Source organism: Dryobates pubescens, chromosome Z (genome assembly GCF_014839835.1).
Source record: "Dryobates pubescens isolate bDryPub1 chromosome Z, bDryPub1.pri, whole genome shotgun sequence".
In the NCBI taxonomy this organism is placed as follows: domain Eukaryota; kingdom Metazoa; phylum Chordata; class Aves; order Piciformes; family Picidae; genus Dryobates; species Dryobates pubescens.
Window position 1 is genome coordinate 33,954,014 of NC_071657.1, and position 18,365 is coordinate 33,972,378.

The 18,365-nt window shown below is 40.3% G+C and overlaps 1 protein-coding gene across 2 annotated transcripts; it reads right to left on the bottom strand.

Moving 5' to 3' along the window:
- Positions 1 to 1,595: 1,595 nt before the first annotated feature.
- Positions 1,596 to 14,809, bottom strand: NFIL3 (nuclear factor, interleukin 3 regulated). Of its 2 annotated transcripts, none has more exons than XM_054179035.1 (2): positions 14,613 to 14,809; positions 1,596 to 4,128 (listed from the first exon to the last, which is right to left on the bottom strand). In XM_054179035.1, the coding sequence occupies exon 2, from the start codon at positions 3,955 to 3,957 to the stop codon at positions 2,581 to 2,583; it is 1,377 nt and encodes a 458-aa protein (XP_054035010.1). In that variant the 5' UTR covers positions 3,958 to 4,128; positions 14,613 to 14,809; the 3' UTR covers positions 1,596 to 2,580. The 2 variants fall into 2 exon arrangements, with proteins under 2 accessions (XP_054035010.1, XP_054035011.1); XM_054179036.1 differs by lacking the exon at positions 14,613 to 14,809 and adding an exon at positions 12,752 to 12,855.
- Positions 14,810 to 18,365: the final 3,556 nt, after the last annotated feature.

Here is an 18,365-nt window from a genome sequence, read left to right on the forward strand (position 1 = left end):
AACATCTGTGGAAGATAATCCAAATATTAGCTGCGGAAGTGGTAACTTCAGCACATGAAGATTTGTCATTGACTATAGCTAATACCTCTATGTTATTGGACTAGGACAATGAATGTAATAGAAAATCATGTTGTAATTAGATCTGGTTTTGAACAAAAGACAAATTATTTATTTCTTTCTTCAAATGAAGCATAACACTAAGGTATAAAGGGAGTATAAATAACATCTGATTGTGCTCCTAAGCTCCATGCTATAACTTTCTTGCAATGACATCCTTCAACAAATTAACTACATCATTACTGTTAAGTATTAATTGCACAAAACAGATACACAAAATATATAATGAGCTAGAAAGAGGACAACATTCTTCCATTCTGACAAACAACTGTAACAAGAAATGGGGGGGGGGGGGGGAGAAAGAAAAACAAACCCAAACCAAAAACAATAGATCTAGGCTTACACAGATGGCAACACTGAGAGTTTTAAGTACTCTTCTTGAACATATTACATGTGATAAATAATATGCAAAATATTTAAAGAGTTTTATTGTTGCTTACAGAAGATACTTAGCAAGCAAAGAGACAGTAGCAATCACTGCCTCGTGTCTCATATCCCCATCATTCAATGCAAGTTTTTACATTTCATGCAATAATCCTGAGCTTATTTTCAGTAACATTGAAATGTCATCTATATTAATTAACCAAATACATACAGAGCCCGGTCAAGGGATCTATTGTATTATTAAGGCATGAAAAAAGAATACGTTTATTAACTCTGAATTCCACAAATACAGCACAGCAGTTAGAAGGCTCAAAAATCTCAGAAAGTACCAGTGATTTCTGTGCCGAGGTCCTCCCAGAGCATGAATGTGAAACGTCAGCTCCTGAAATCAAATCCTGGCCTTGCTGACATCAGGGAGTTATGCCATTGCCTTGACTGCTGGACCAAGTTTCAGAGCTATCAGGAGTAACTCAGACTCCTCTTCATATCCCCAAAAATTGTCAAAGTTCTTATCACTCAAGTCAAGTATGAATTTAAAAAAGCAATACCTTGAGAAATTGTGGTTGTTTTTTCAGTCAGTATTTTATGTCTATGGAAAGGTTCCATTAGTTATACAGTATGGCAATTAATAAAAAGCTTTTTCAGAAAAAGCTTGTTTGTTAGTCTGTTAGTATGTTGAAAGAAGAAGTAGTGTGAAAAGAACCTCTGCCCATGTCTATGCTTTATTTATAAATGATTTTTAATTTTAAAATGAAAGACTTTGGTAAGCTAAACCAAGGATGTGTGATGCAATTCTAGTCTCCATGGTTCAGTGACTTTTCTCAAAGACCAAGAGCAGCACAGTCCTGTCCAGTCATCAAGTGAAGAACGTATCTGCATAAATTGCAAAGGGCCAGTAGTATCTGGGTTGTGCAGTTCTTCACATAGTCTGACATTTTAAATTTTGGCAAAATGCCCTGTAGTGAGCCAAGGTATTCCAGTTCAGTTAATTAAGCCATTGAAACTAAGGCCAAATTGGTGATCTGACTTACTTCATACTTAAAATTGCATTTTGTCCTCCACTGGGAATTAAAATGGCAGATGTTCTCCTCTGCCACTACTATTGCCTGCCCCTTATGTAGGTATTTGCCTAGTTGAGCTCGAGTTTACAGATCCATAGCCTTATCCTTCATCTACAGGTGCCATGGAAAGGATCATGGTATGCAAGGACAGACATTCTTGTGCAGCCTTTGCACACGTCTTTCCACCCCTGCGCCCTCGCAAGCACAAGCCACCACTTGACAAAGATAGCATTGTCCAATTCTGTCACTGCAAGGCTCTGAAAACTTTGCAGATGCACAAATCCAACTTAACTAATTTCATCTAAACACCAATTTATAATATTGAAAATAAATGGTTCATCACAAGAAACCATTCAGGAAACTCATTGCTGTCTCATCTGAGATAGAAAACAAATGGTTGTTAACATTAGTTACTGGGTTAGAATTTATGTGGGTTTTGGTTAACTTCTACTAATAAATAAGTTAAAGAAAGCTAAGGCTATAAATTGGTTTAATTTATAAATATTCATTTCATTTCTAGTCTCTTCTAAAAAAATGTGTTAAGGAAAAAGGTGGCCAGAAGGATTACACATGTTGTAAATTGTAATTTGGTTGTTCGGCTGTAAAAACCAAAGATGTAAGAGAAGTTGAGCACAGTGTAAGAAAAAGCCAGGTTTTGATCAACAACTTATTTACAAGTTCATAAAATCAACTAAACTGGAGTAAATGTTCTGTGTTTGTCACCAACATTTTATTGTAACTGGCAACTTACACACCTTTATAGTAGAAGAATGAAAAGAAAATAAAGTTCACTATATACAGCCTTTGTACAGGCTACTTGACTATACACAAGGCATAGTGATCATAACACAACCTATCTTCATAACAATTTGTGCACAAAAAGACACCAATCAGACATTATGTGAACGTTACAGTGAAATGACATCACAAGTCCAGTGAAAATTCAGCATAATACAAAACATACTGATCTACTGCAAATGACATCCTTTAAAACGGTAAGCCTTTATTCAGTAGTAACTTAACCAGAGTCTGATGCAGAGATTTGTTGTGTAGTTATAAGTCTTTTAAGTGAAGCAACCTCTGCAGATAAGTTTGCTATGCCTTGCTTCAAATACAGGTTCTCCGACTCAGAGACATTGTAGATACTGTCTTTTATTTCAACAACTCCACTTTTGCAACCACTCTGAATTTTTACATTGAGTTCCTTCTGATGCCAGAGTTCTGGTTTAAGTGACCAGTCTTGGATGTTAGTCACTTGAACTGCAAAAGGAGTGTGAGAAGGATGCACCAAATTTTGTGCACCATGTTTTTCAAGCTCAAAATGTCTTTTTGAGGACATGTCTATGGGTGATGACAATTTCTGTGTTGCATCATAGTCATTATCCATCGCTTCCACTTTAACTTTCATGGCTTTGGCTTTAATTCTAAGCTTATGAGGCAAAGCTGAAGAATTCACTTCTGGAACTTTAACTGTTCCATGGACATTCTTATGTTCAACTGGGGAATGAATTGGACCCTTTGGAACCTGCTGTTCATCTTCTCCATCAGATGACTTTCCAACTACACCATCATCAGTTTCTGATGTTCTAGGGGAATTACTGGAGGATCTATTAACTTGCAAGAGAGGAGGAGAATGCGAGTATACGTTAAAGGTGGCTCCCATGTAGTTTGGATATATGGATGCTTTATATGAACCTCTGTCATCTCTTGGCTCTCGCTCTAATTCCACAGGCTCTTGTTTTATAATCTGGAACTTATTTTCAGGACTTCTGCAATTGCTTTGTATGCGGCTTGGTTGAGGATGCTCTGCGGATGATATTTCAGACACATCAGACATTGAGCTTTGAGGAGAATGTTTAATGACAGAAATACAACTGCTACCAACTATAGATGGTTCATGTTCATCTACAAATGAGCTAATATTTGATTTGGAACTCTGATAATCTTGGAAATACACAGTTGTTGAGCTACTGAGTTTCTGTATCTCTTGGGCATAGGCTGCAGAACTAATTAAACCAAACTTTAGCTTCAATGAAAGCAGTTCTGCCTTCAAAGTGGCATTCTCCTCTCCCAGTGCAATTAATTTGTTCTCTAAGACAAGGTCATTTAGCCGTCGTTTTTCACGAGATCTTTTGGCAGCTTCATTATTTTTCCGCCTTTTCTCCCAATACATAGCATCTTTCTTTTCATCTGGAATGAATTCTCTCTTTCTCCGGCAAGCTGAAGATTTGCTTTTTCCACTACTTGCTTCTGTAAGTAGTATATCTTCATTTGTAGACAATTCTTCAGACACTTCTGCTAGAGTAGACTTAAGTACCATGATTTTGTCGACGTTGCCACTTGTGTCAACAGGTCCGTGTTCCTTTTTAAGGGTCTGCATTTTTCTCAGCTGCATCAGAAACAACTTGTAGCAGATCTACAGTGAGCAACAGAGAAAGCTGTTTCCTCAGCACTTCTCAATCCACAGCTTGATAAATACAGTAATTCTAAATCCACATGCATTCTTCCTTTGCTTTCATGTTCTCAGACAGAAGTGTCTAGAACCAATGGGAATCTTCTTAAAAACCTGGAATAAATACAGAATTTGATTAGTATCCGGGAATTTCATACTTGGGAAATGCAGAAGTAGCTCTTGATAAAAGGCTTAGAATTGCTTTTGGTTCTTTAAACCTGCTGTAATATAAGGACAGCAACTGAACCAACTCATAGTCTAAGCATTACAATACCTATGTAGCAGATTTTCTTAAAAAAAACAACACAGTATAATCCAAGGAAAATATCAATTAAAAAAAAAAAAAGAAGTTTTCTTCTTGCAGTAATGTTGTCACACAACTTTCCACAATATCACTGACAAACATAAACCTCCAACACTTAACACTGCATGACACCAGGCATGTTGATGAGCAGCACTGGAAAGTATCTTGTTCATCCACATTAAAGTACCTCTTTAGACAACAGCTGTGCTGTGTGACTTAGAAATGCAATGTATTTGGGTGCTTCAGGGATTAAAAATAACAATCTGATGTAGACAAGCTGAAGTGCTTTCTATTGTCTCAAAATAACACCACTATCCATTAAAGCTAATAAAGGTTTAATAATTTTCTATATCCTATAAAAATACATATATACATATATGTATATATAAAATCATACACAGACGGAATTTGAAAATGCCTTTTTAATCAATTGTATCAAAGTATGTGTGTGCATTTACTAGTTTGGGTAAATATCTAAATATTTTTAAAATATTGGCAATAGAAAGAAATGTATTATATCACTTTTTTCTTGTCTCTTATAAAAGAAACTGTAAAATCGAGTATGGAAAAATACATTATAGGAGGAACATACTAGTAATTTGCATTTGCAAAATACACTCATTGCATCAAAGTGAAGTTTATTATCATCGAGGAATGTGCACCTTTAGAAAACAGTGTTTGCACTGAAGTTTAGACCTAAATGTGTTACTATTACCTAAGGAAAACTAACTTAAATCTTTAGCTTCTAACATTTTAATCACTAAATTTGAATGTAACATTTAAACTGGCCCTTGTTTTGTTTAGTACCTCAATTGTCATATCATCGTTTGATCTTGATATGAAATATAACTATTTAATATATAATTTTTCACAGTCAGTCATGTTCCTGGTGAAATAAATGTAGTATGCCAAGTGCTTTTATAGAACTGACTATTGAATCAGCAACAATTCTTGTCTGTAAAATAAACAAAACCAAAACAAAATATTTAAAAATCAGCTACTTCAGATTAGCATAACAATTCAGAGGATTATATTTACAATGACAAAAAAAAAAAAAGTTTAACATTATCAGTTGTGAAAGTTACAGAGAATTAATTAATTGTATTCTGCCAGTTTCTCTTGTCTGTTCCAGAAGGCAAAGAGAAATCAATGATGTAATAACAATTAAGCAGGATCATAAAAGGCTCAGGTTTCAGGATGGGTTCTGTTCCATCAAACCATGCCAACTCTTGTAATGAAAAATTAATGTATTTAATAGAACATCTAAGTAGAATGTCCTAAAATCCATTGTTAATTACTGATATGTAACTATTTGTCTTCAATAATAAAGCCTTAATGGAAAACAGAGTTAGATGGCAGCTATGCCAAAGCACCATCTAACATTTTTGTGCAAAAGCAGCACTACAAATTCCCACATTTTAAAGGAGAAATGTATCTCCAATATACAAGCAATTACATAGCTAGATTCTAGTCAGACTGGATAGATTCTAGTCAGACTGGATGCAAATGAACTTTTCTGTCAAGTTAAATAGGAGCTGGATCAGGTGAAAAAAAAAAACCAAAACAAAACAGAACAAAACCCCACAACAATAAAAGCCCCATGACAAAGCAACATCTCACTGGCCAAATATTCAGTATGACTTGATTTGCTGAAGAAGCTGCATAGCCATTTTGTCCATTCTACTGCTACATGTATCAATCAGTGGTTTAATTAATATGTATACCATTTTAAACCTAGTGAAACACAATGTTTCTTTTAAAAAAAAAAAAAATGTTGAACACAGAATCTTAAAATAAAATACCAACAGACAAAGCTGCCAGAATTTGTGGCATTGACTTTACACTAAAAGAAGGAAAATACTGGGATTCTTATTATCTGGTAACATTTGGAACCCACAGTTATTGAGCCTTAATTGTCTCAATATAAAACAACAATCTTCACTTGTGTCATTAACAACTTCTACATTTCCAAGAAAATGCATTCAACTTCCATGGTACCACAGCAGGAAGCAGTGTAACATGTACTGATTACCTACTGGATCATGTCTTGTCTCTTAGTATCCATCTCAGCCAACTCTCAAGTCAAAAGAATCCAGCTATTGGGAAATTTCAGGGCCTTATCTATACAGAGGTCTTACTGAATTTAACAGTACCTGAGATCTACAGTCAAACCCAAATATTTTTTTTCCTCTTAGAAAAAGGATACTTACATGCATATAGTTTTTTCTGTACATTAATCTGCCATTCCCTGGAACATCTACACTTGAAACAGTAACATCAAGGAACTACTTACAAACAAAGGATCTGTGGCCTTTTAGGAGATTGAAACAATACCTACACAGATTTAATACGACTTTTTTGTCACCTTATATTCCAGTCTTCCATTTCCACATGATATAGCAGCAATATATTTAGTTTTGAACAAGATTGTTTCAGGACAAGTATGTGACTATCTACCTGTAAGCTCTCTAGCTCAAAGTGATCCCATTTTGTTGTTTGTCCAACACTACAATCTAGGAGAAATACTACTAATGATGATAATAAAGCAAAAGAGTTGGTTTGGGTTTTTTTCCCTAAACGAATGTAGACTAAAGTCATACATAGTTCATAGTAAGTATGATCATCTGTGTATGAGTAAAAATTCAAGTGCAGGTCCAAACAATCTCCTGCAGCCAAACACTGGCACTAAGCTGCAACAACCCAACAACCTGGAGAGTTCATGTCCTTTGGTCAGCATGACTTCTGCAATTTGGGATGTTCTAGTGGACAATCAGCTCACTGTAGCACTGGTAACTCCTGTTTTGGCCAGATTCCCTCCTGTACACTTTGTTCCTGGCACAAATAGACAGGATGTAAGTAACATACAAGTCTACAGCAAATATTAGGTATGCATCAAATGACCATTTTTTTGTATCACAATTCAACTTTGCTCTCTGGTACAGCCCATCAGTAAAGCTGTTCAGGCAGATGTGTAACTCACTGACATAATCTTACTATATTGCTTTTTATGCAGTTAGTTCTAATACTGTTACTTTAGTGAATGAACAAAAAAAACACACAATAAATCTTTAGCTCTTTCTACATCTTCTATGAGCATCTTCTATCATGGTAACTGGAATTGCTGAATTACAAACAGGAGTCAAAGCCCTTGTTTATTAATACTTCTTCATGTGGATCAGCTCAATGCTGAGTCTGTAAACAAATTAATTTCTATCTGATGATAATGGCAAAATGCCTTCAATGAAACCAGCCATTTCACTTCACGTGCATTTTATAACTCCTCTTGAAAACAGTATTTATACATAAATTAATGAACTGTAATGATTCCTCTGACTATATTTCAAATTCCAATACTTTCCCTTATGATTAATTTTTTAGTTGCTCTGTCAGTCCCTCAAAGTGTTATAAAAAACAACATTTAACACTGCCTTATATTAGTCACTGGTAAAGATTTTTTTTTTTGTTGTTGTTGGTTGATGTTAATGGCATTATGTGCCAATTCAACAATGTAATAACACTCGACCCTATTAACTTAATTACAGACCCAGGCTTGCTCCCACAGCAATTTTGTCATTGGCTTCAACAGAAGAAAGATACAACCCCGAGATCCAAGTATTAATGAGACTGTTGTATAGAACTCATGCTACTGAATTAAGAAATTAAAAGCATGTAGAAATCATGAAAAGTTAATTTATCCACGGACTTATACTTAAGTGATCTGTGTCAAAATAGTATGTTAAGAATCTGATCCTGGGGATTTGTATATTCATACTGTAACAACTGAAAGGTTAAAGGACAGGGCCACAATCTTTCCTTTCTCTCTCCTGCTTTGGAGAATCCACGTGGACCTCCCCATGTACATAAGTTTTCCCAGAGAGTGATTATATAGTATTTGTATTTAGTAAAACAATTAATGCTGTCTTCAAGCACAATTTTCCAAACATAACCCAGAAAAAGGTTAACTGTTTAATTCAATTGCTCCTTGTATAAAACTAAATGAAATCCCATCTCTAGCAGTTGGATGCTCCAACACAATTCACTTTTGTATCAGCATGCATCCGTAAGATTTTTCTCTCAATCCTGTGAAAGGATACAAAAATAATCTCCAAGTATAACTTCTTGTTTCCAAAAAAAAACCACACCTCTATCAACATCATCACTATATGACAAACTGCAGAAAAACAACAAAACCTCAGTTGTTGTCCATATTCTGCATAGGTATCATCAATTATATTACTGCCATCATTCTATCACAGGTTATTTGATAATCTGTCTACATACCAGAAGAGCTGGTGTAGAATCTGCTCATTAAAAAAAAAAAAAAAAAATCAAAATTACCAGTTTGCATTTCTGATATTGAAAAACTGAAAAATACACTTTATCCTCAAAGTGTTTTGAAACCAGATGAAATCTAGGTCTCAAGACTACTAGGATGTACAGAGGAAAAAAAAATCCTCATTGTACACACAGGACAGGAATCTGAGTTTAAGCTTAGGTAGTCACACAGCCTGCTGAAATACTTTGGAGACACTTTACCTCTACTGCTTTTCACAGACAAAAATCATGCATTGAAATACTGCATCTGTCAGGTCTATCCCAATGCAGAAATCCTCTCCAAGAGAGGATGTAGCCCCATTCCAACCTCCACAGAAATCCTTCAATGTACTTCTTCTTGCCTTTTATGCGGCACCAGTAGCAAAATGATGCTCCTGATGAAGAAAACCTTTAATGTTGACTCCGCTGGAAGAGTGCTAGCGGGAAAGAGGGTCTAGGCAACGTAAACTAAATTCAAACTGTCTGAAAAAACTAAGTGCCTGCATCTCATGCTGTGATGGTCAGGTTATCCGTGGGGGGATATCCAAACACAAAAGACATTTACAGTACAAACATTAGCTACCACCAGTTATTGCTATTACAGAGTTGCACTCAAAGACCATGAATCCCTTATCACATCATGGTGCAATGGAGAACTATTGATCCTATACAAAGTTCCCATTTCTTACAACTTCATGGGCATCTTAAGTGCTTACAGTTTCAGGATCAACATGTAATTAGGTCAGTGGAACACTGATGATGATAGCTTTGTACAAGATGACCCATTTTTGCTAAAATGGTGATCATGTTATTTCAAGGGGAAAAAAAAGGAAGTTATCTACACAACATACTGGGAACATTAACTTATTACACAACTCTTCAATCAAATAGTTTAAAAAAACAAAAACAACCTTAAGAAGGTGGTCATGGAACTTGACTACTATTGCACCTTCATATTACCTACTTCGAAGCCATATCCAGAAAGTTGATATAATATGTAAGTTTTACAAAAGGCTTTCATTGTTAGAAAAATTACTTAAGTTGCTGTTTATCTTAATAACTACAAATTAACTCATTAAAGTGCAGCCTGCTTCCCAAAGGTAAATTACACAAATTATGCAAATAAAATTATTTGGAGCACATGAAACATATGCTAAAGTTAGCTGTTGCTCAGAAAGGTCAGTTAAGGTTAACAGGTACAAATTCGACCTATATATTCTTTCATTTCATTAGGAAGGCAATATGACTCTAGCAGATGTGTTCAGTTTTTCCAAAACAAGCTGTTTATTGCTCTGATTTAAGGGAAGGAAAACAATTCCAGGAATGTTACTCAATCTACCAGCAAGAAACTTTAATAAAACTGAGATGCAAAGGAAATGTAGATAAAACTTGCATATTTAATTACATACATATAATATGCATATGTATGCATATATAAATGATGCTATTTTGAATATCACACCACTTTCCAATATTTTCAATAAAACACCAACAGAAACAATAGTTACTGATGTTGCAGTACTATGACAGCATGCATCTCCTTATTTCAATAGCTACTTGACAGCAGGAAAAAATATGCAGCAAAATGCTTTAACATAATGGTAAAAATGTCCTGGAAATATGATCTCACCTTTCCCCTATTTAAGAACCATTTTAAAAAAATACACAAACGACAAAAATATTATGTGGGTTATTCTGACAACAAATGGCTTTCTATTATTGAACTGTGTTCTTAAAATGCTAAGATTAGACCAGACCTTCAGCTGACCTAAATTTATATAGCACTACTTAAAGGCAGAATTATGTCAATTAATCCCAGCTGATGCTTTAAACATGCATCTTGTTATATAACAACTGAAATACAAATATGTGTGACAAACACCGCCTCTAAAATGTTGGTGTCTACCCTCAATGCAAACAGAACAGAAAACCCAGCCATCTTTACATCTCCCATTCTGTGAGACAGTCCTGGCAGAAAGAGCACTGCCTATGGTGAGCATAATTTTCATTACTGGGTTGTGTTCCACTTTCAAGTGGGTCTAGCAGCACTGACACTTATGCTGCATAGCCACCTCTGTGGCAAAAACTGGTTAGTTATTCAAATACTTCAGCACAAAATGAAAATTATACCAAGAAGGAACAACTCAAGAAAGAAACTAAATAACAACCCTATCTTTTTGATTGAAGATAGATGTCACCCTATTCACTTATAGTATGCTAATTCAACATGTGAACTAGGGAAAATAGGATGTCTAAGAAGGTCTTAATAATTAATTTCATGTATTTTAATACAAATTTTTAAGAACAATACTTCATGACATTTTAAGTCAAGTATGCCCTTGCTTACACAATCTTATTTTTGACAGTCATGAATAGTCTCAGTATTAGAGAGTTACATATACCTTGGTTAAAGAAAAAAATAATCTGATTTTTAAAAATTATTATCAAGGACTATCACATAACACAAAATCAATTGTCATTTTCTTTTAGAATGACTGCAGGAATTGGCCATCTATTTGCATTTTTTTTTTCCTATTACATATCCTAAGCACATTTATATCTCGTAACTGGCTGTAATGATCACAGCAAGGTCACCTAGAAGAGTCAATTAAGCCGATGAGTCAGATACATTGCTTAACCATGTGTAATAAGACTCAAACAGAGGGTTTTATTGTTCATATTATTGCATCATAGTGATGTTATAACAGCAGCAAGATTGCTGTCTGGAAAAAAGTATTGCATAAGGATAGTTTGCATAACTATTTGTTAAAATAAGTCAATTTAAAATGAGCTAAAGGCTTATTTTATTTATGAGTTTTATTTCAAGATAAAGGACTGAAAAAAAAGCAGCAAGGTACTGATATCTTTCACAGACCTATTTAGACTTTATTACATTGAAAAACAAAAAGTGTATGTTCTACACCTTTCAGCCAAAGCATGGCAATACTGTTCCTTCTTAGGATAATGTAAAATCTAAGATCATGTAAATGCATAGTGCTCATGGGAAGATCCTAAGGTTTTTTTTTTTGGACAGTTTTCAGATCAGTTCCTTTAGGTAATGAAAATAATTTCAAAAACAAACAAAAAATACCCACAACCCACAAACAAACAAAAACCAACACGACAGAAACCTGAGATTTTGAAGACTAGTTCAGGAAGCTGGATACATTAAAAGCTAGTTAAAGGTCTTCTGGAGACTATTAGTTAAAAAATATTAAATAAATAAAAATGGAAAGTAGAAACAGACCATTCCAAAGAGTGTTAGCACTTCCACAGTCAAAGACAGCGGTAATGCAAGAACTTTCATAACAGTACCTGTTAATGTCAATGATATTAAGGATCTTTATTCAGTAATCCTTGAACCTGTTTGTTTAAATCAGATCTTTGAACCAAAACCTGAATCCTTATTCATTCAAGTTTCCTATCAAAGTCAGCATGTTGACTGAATATGGATAGATGCACATAGCAATATTTTAAAGGGCATCTGCATTGACTTAATTACTGAAACGGGCAAATGTGACTCAAAGTAGGTTTCATACACAGGAGTAAGCACAATGAAACCAAGTACAATCATTCAAATTACACCCCGTGGGGGTGGGGGAGAAGGCCGGGTTTAACACAACAGTAACTCCAAGACAGCTTTCAACAGTCACAGCTGTACTTGACCCCCAACAATCAAGTAGCAGAAAAGTTTATGCATGTTATCAAGAACATGACAATTTTAAAATACTTTGCTGCTACTACTTACAGCAGGTATACCAAGCACATATGAAGTGGCTGGCGTACTGTCTGGACCCAGGAGTTTTGATCACAGTCATGTTGGTTTCATCTGCTTAAAGGACCGTTTTAGTCACACATAAAAACTAACTCATCTTGAGAGCAAAGTTATCAATCACCAGCAACTTCCAAGCTATGGTCCCATCGAAGACAGAACACAATCTGACCTCAGAGTACAGGACGTCCAGCCACGGGTTTTGCTACTGCAATACCGAAGTGACTTAGCAAAAAAATAGAATTAGGCAATGGCCATTTTTGTTGTTGTCGTTCGTTACGTAAGGAGAAAGCCCCAAATACCCGTGCAGCGCGAGCGGGGGGCGTGTTAGGCTATGTCATACCTACCTGCTGGCCGTACCCCTCCAGAGGGGCGAGGAGGCAGGCAGAGGGTGGGGGCAGGGTGTGTGTGTGTGCCTTTTGTCTGGCACTCCCTGCCCGCAGGCGACGGTGGGACGTGGGGGAAGACGGGTAGGAGGTGTGGAGACCCTGCGCTGGGCACGGGACTGCTGCGGCTGCTTCTCCGCAGTTCAGCCTTGCACAGCGCCCTCAACAAAGGCTGCCCGGCCGGGCCCGGAGGCCCTCTACGTGACCGCCGGCGCATGGCGCCCGACCCGCTCCCCCCCTTCAGCGCGGCCCCGCGCTATCAGCCTGCCGCTCCCCCACCACTCGCCCGCCGCCGCCGCCCCAGCCCAGAACAAAGGGCTGAGGGGGAGCGCCAGCGCCCCCAGCCCTCGCTCGCCCGCCGCCGCGCCCCAACGGCCACCAACGGCTCCCAGCGGCCGTTGGGAACACGGCGAGCCCCGCGCGCGGCGAAATCCTGAGGAGGTGGTGGGCACGGGATCGGGCTCCGCGTACCGGCTCCGCTTCCCGCCGGCTGTCATACTGATCGGTGGTGCTGGCGGCTGCCCCTGGGGGACGGCGGCACCTGGCCTCCCCATTCCCCCCATCCTCCCCGCCGCGGCCGTCAGGACACGGGTGGGACGGCTCTACCTCTCCTCTGGCGCGGCTGACATCACCTAAACGCCTTCCTCACTTAAAGTAGACGTGTGTCGTCCGTCGTCGTCCGTCCCCCCCTACCCCCCACCCCTTCCCCCCCAAGAAACGGCCAGTGGAAGCCCGTATCGGAGAGATGCCTCAGTGTCTGGGCGAAATGCCTGCCTAAAAATACAACCTTATCAAAACGCCTCTGAAGGCGTGGAGTTAAAAATCCGAGCAAATGGCCTCGAATGTCTACACGCACAGCTCTGGAGAAAAGACCAGAAATAGCACATGAAGCCACAATTGCTAAAATGCGATGTGGCTAAATATAGACCAACACAAATCTCGTTTTAAGGCACTCGGCACGCAGCCGGCGCCTTCCCTGCCCATTTACCCAGTTGTCTACTTCCCTTATTAAAAGCACTTTAACAAAATCTGTTACAGTTACGGGGTTTAGAGGCTTTTTTTTTCCAGGGCAAGATTGTCCTAGTTTCTTTGTAGCGAGATTATAAAAATCGCATAATTAGCTCCCTCTTCCCAGCCCGGTTGCCAGCATATTCTGTGGTTACATAATGCAACATTTCCAGGAACTATTATGCGATCGGTCCCGCAGCGCCTGAAAAACAGCGACGAAAGTGACGAAAAGAGCTGAGGCAAGCACAGCCCTGCACGGCGCGGGGAGCAGAGCCGAGCCGTTGACATGAATCCTGATTGCCCGCAGGCAACATCCACCAGCGCCACCCGAAGAGGGTCTCGCCGGCAGACTGCGGCGGCACACAACTTCTAGTGTCTTGGGTTCCAAAGCGAGGCTGGTGGCCGAGACGCAGCCCTCCGCCCCTCACGGCAGCCGCGGCGGCAGTCCGCTCTCTGCCGACACACTATCCAATGTAGGAGAGCGGCTCCGGCGGCGCTGCCCCCAGGCTCGCCGTAGGGAGAAGCCGAAGGGCAACGCGGCAAGCCATGAGCGAGAACCACCCGCGATGGAAAGCCTTCGGCGGGCATCTCCTGTTCTGCCTGCTGCGCCGCCAACCTTCTCCGAGGCGCCCGCCAGAGCCCAGAACCGGCCGCCCCGGCGGACCCCTCCCCGCCCGGCGGCAGCCAGAGCCAGTTGGGCTCGCATTATGTAACCGCTGACTCCCGCTGAGGCGAAGCGGGCGCCACAGCCCGGGCGGACACCCCAACCTCAGCCCCGCGCAGTGCTCCGCGACCGTACGCGCACTCTTCCTACCTGCAGCGCACCACAAGGAGCCGAGCATCGCCCGCCACGCGCCGGGCCGGGCCGCGGGCGAGGCAAGATGACACGGGCAGTGGCGTGATCCGGTGCCGCGCCGCGCTGTACAGGCAGCAGCAGAGCGGCTGGACGAGAGCGTGCGGCGCGGAGGGATGTGTGTTAGTAGGTCAGGGCTGCGCGGCGCGGGGCTCATAGCCCGCATGCCAGCCGCGCCGAGCCGTGACTGGCGGCGACACCGCCCCAATCGGCGCCGGGAGCTGCCGGACGACTACCAATGGGAGCTGCCAGGGGCGGGGCGGGGGCGGGGTGTGGTACAGTAGGTCTGTGTGCTGGCGATTGCATAACCGCCGGCGGGTGGGGGTGGCGCGGGGGGGAGCGGGAGGGGCGGGGTGGGAGAGCGGCTCGGGGGGCGACGGTATTTACGTAACCGCCGCGACGCCCCGCAGCAGCGTGTAGGGGGTGTTTGTTCCGAGTAGCCTCCGCAGGGGTGTAGTGCCGCTGCCCCGGCAGACGCGGATCGCGGCGGGGTCTGAGCGCCTCCGCCCGGGCTATCGCGGGGGGACAGATCGCGGCGGGGCTCCCGCAGCCTTAACGCTGCCGTGGTGCGTCGCGTCACCAAGTTGTATCTGCACGGCCTGTCAGAATTAAACCCTCGGCCCTGCGGGAACATTGTCGTCTCAGAGCAATTGCACAAGACTGGGGAGCCTTGCTCCTGAGGCACGTACCTGCCACCTAGCCACGCGTATGGGTAATCCGCCCGGGCATCGCTCTTCGGCTTTGGCGCGCGGAAGGAGAAACAATAATTGTAAAAGGCAGAAAAAAAATAAAACACTGGGGGAAGCAGCCCGGTGACGGCGGCTGGGCCCGGCGCCGGGCACGCTTCCTGCCACACCACGCTGCTCGACACTGCCTAACGAGGGCTGCCAGGCTTGCTTCCACTGACCGTCAAGGTTGAAGGGCTTTGACAGCATTTCTTCAGCCGGCCTCATCTCTGCCCTCATATCTGAGGTGAGGGCACTGAAATTCTCCTCAAAAGCGGAGACACGATTTGAAGAAAACCGCCCACGCTGCACCTCGCCCTCTCGGGGCGATGCCTTCGGCACAGCCTGCAGTCCCACCTCTCCGCGTCCTCAGCCCCATTTCCCTCTGCATAGCACTGCAAAAAGTGGAGATTCACTAAGGAAGTTGTGCTGGTTTTGACCCTGGTTTTAGAAAATTACTCCACATGGCAACACAAAATCCAATTCTCATCTCAGAATGTGTTTGTATGTACACACATTTGATTAAGCATGTGATGAGTCGGTTTATTTTGAGTTTTTTTTTAAGGTTTGTCACTCTCCTTCACAAGTAAGATTTGTGGAGGCAAGAGAACAGAACAGAACAGAAATTATTCCTGATTTTTTTCTGTTAAACACTCTTACTAAAACAGCGCAGTCCTCACTTAACGTAGCCCTGTTAGATTACTCTCTCATCTCATATTTATAGGTTAACAGAGAAAGCCTTCTGGAGCAAAGCGAACCTAACAGCAAATTTGAACGCCAGAAGAATACCATTCAGTTTATCTCAGGTCCTCATCTTTTATCTCATGTACACAGTAAGTGTATGTGCTTTATAGTAATTTGTATATATGTCTTCAGGTAATTTATTGTGCAGGCCTAATAACCTCAGCTCACATTGATATTGCCCTCTTCCCTCCCTGCTCCTAGTAACTAAGATATGGGGCCTTGTTAATGGTAACAGACTATGAAGCCTGTCATGACTGGAAAAGAGACTCAAAAGTAGCACAAGTCCAAAAGATTGACCACTGCCTCTGTCTGGAGGCTGCACGTGATTTTTTTTTCTGCCATGACCCCATTTGTCAGTGATGCACATACATACAAAGACAGTCAGCATGCTAATGTCAGGCATGAGCTGTAGCAATGAGCTTGAAGACTTGCCAGTTCATAAATATTGGTGGTCTACTTAAGGATTCAGGCACAATGGAGAACCAGTGTGAGGAAACTTGGTGCAGCATATGTTATCTCCCACACCAAGCACGTTTTACTAACAATGCAATGAGAGTCCCTAGGACTCTCAAAAACTAAACTAAAGCCCAAAACTTTAGTGTTGTTGTGTTTTGGTTTTTTAATGGAGAAGTACACTCCATTTTCTCCATGGAAAATACCTGTTTGGTCACCTATTTGCATCTATGTTGGTCACTATTTATAATCCACCATAAAACCAGACCTAATCTTTCTCCCAAATTCATAACAAAGATAACTTCTCTATTTCACATTGCTTCTACTCTGTGGAGGTCAGGAGACACAAAATCCTTTGCTGCAGAATTCATTCTTCCTCCAAACCTTGCATGAGGAAGTTGGCAAATTCAAGAACAAGGTGAGATAGAGGGCTGAATGCTGATGCAGCTGAAGGAAAAAACAGTGTGGACGAAAGCCACAGATAGCATTCTACACAAGGGGAGCCTAAGGCGTTTGGGAAAACTCTACAAAGTGACTCTGTGATTATCTATTTCCGCTGATTTTCCTACCGAAGGGATGAAGTAGATCATGAAGATCTCAACTGACTCTAGCATAGTAGAATTTATCCTTACTGGCACAATGTTAACCTCAACTCCTTTATGCTCACCAAGGTTTTTTACTACATGGCTTAAACCTTCTTAATGCAATTTCTGATTTTGGCATAATGACTACTGCTGAGCCTATATTGAGTCATAGTACTACATGGAGGGTCTAGGAAAGGAGCATCTGAGAAGTAATTAACAGAAATACAACAGAAGGTTATGCCTGTTATCTCTAACATTGACTGACTTTTTGCATTCGTGTCCATGCCTCTTTGGCTTTCTCTACTACAAACTCTCAATATGACCCAGCCTGAAATTCAGAATTGGTTGAAGTAAACCGTAAAAGTCCCAGTGCTTCCAAAGACAAAACGTTATAACTCCTCACCTTTCTTGTAGTCCACATATAATACAAAATAATAATTGAAATAACATGTAGTTTGGAGGAAAATAGAAATAAAATACATTTCAAGATTATGCTCTATTAAATATATTTGAATGACTTATAAATAAATGCATACAGATGAATTAATTGAAGACACGGTAAAATCTGCTACAATCTTTCATTTCCTTGTATCGCATTCTTTATAGCTGTAGGAGTTTTATTACATAGCAATGCAATCACAGCAAACTATATTCACCAATCTTATTATATATTTAATGTGATCAGTACTCAAAAATGTTTAATACTAAGCAAGTCCTCCAGGGCATCCTTCACAAGATGAGTAGTAGTGAAAGTTTCACAGAATAGATGATACTGTGATTTTATAAAGATCAAAGAGAGGGGGAAATATACATTAAAGAAAAAGGAAAGTCATTTGACTACAGTTCAAAGTATTAATCAAAACATTTCCATGCACCTGGGAACATTTGTGGAAACTGTACTGGGAACATATTTGTGCTCTAATACACTCTTGCTAAAATCAAACCAAGGAGAAATAGATCTTCACATTGTAACTTAGTAAGACATAAGTGAAACAATGCTTACTGGAATTGTTAAATGTGAAGAAACACCCAAAATTGCACAATAAGTACACAAGCTAAATAAAGAAAATTTACATGATACTTTTGTACTGCACCAGCCAACTGAAGATTGATGGGTCATTTATAAGCATCAGATGACATGAAAATGCAAAAGCAATGACTGTGACTGGCTTTCGTATTCTTATATTCTCAGGCAGAGCTACAATGTA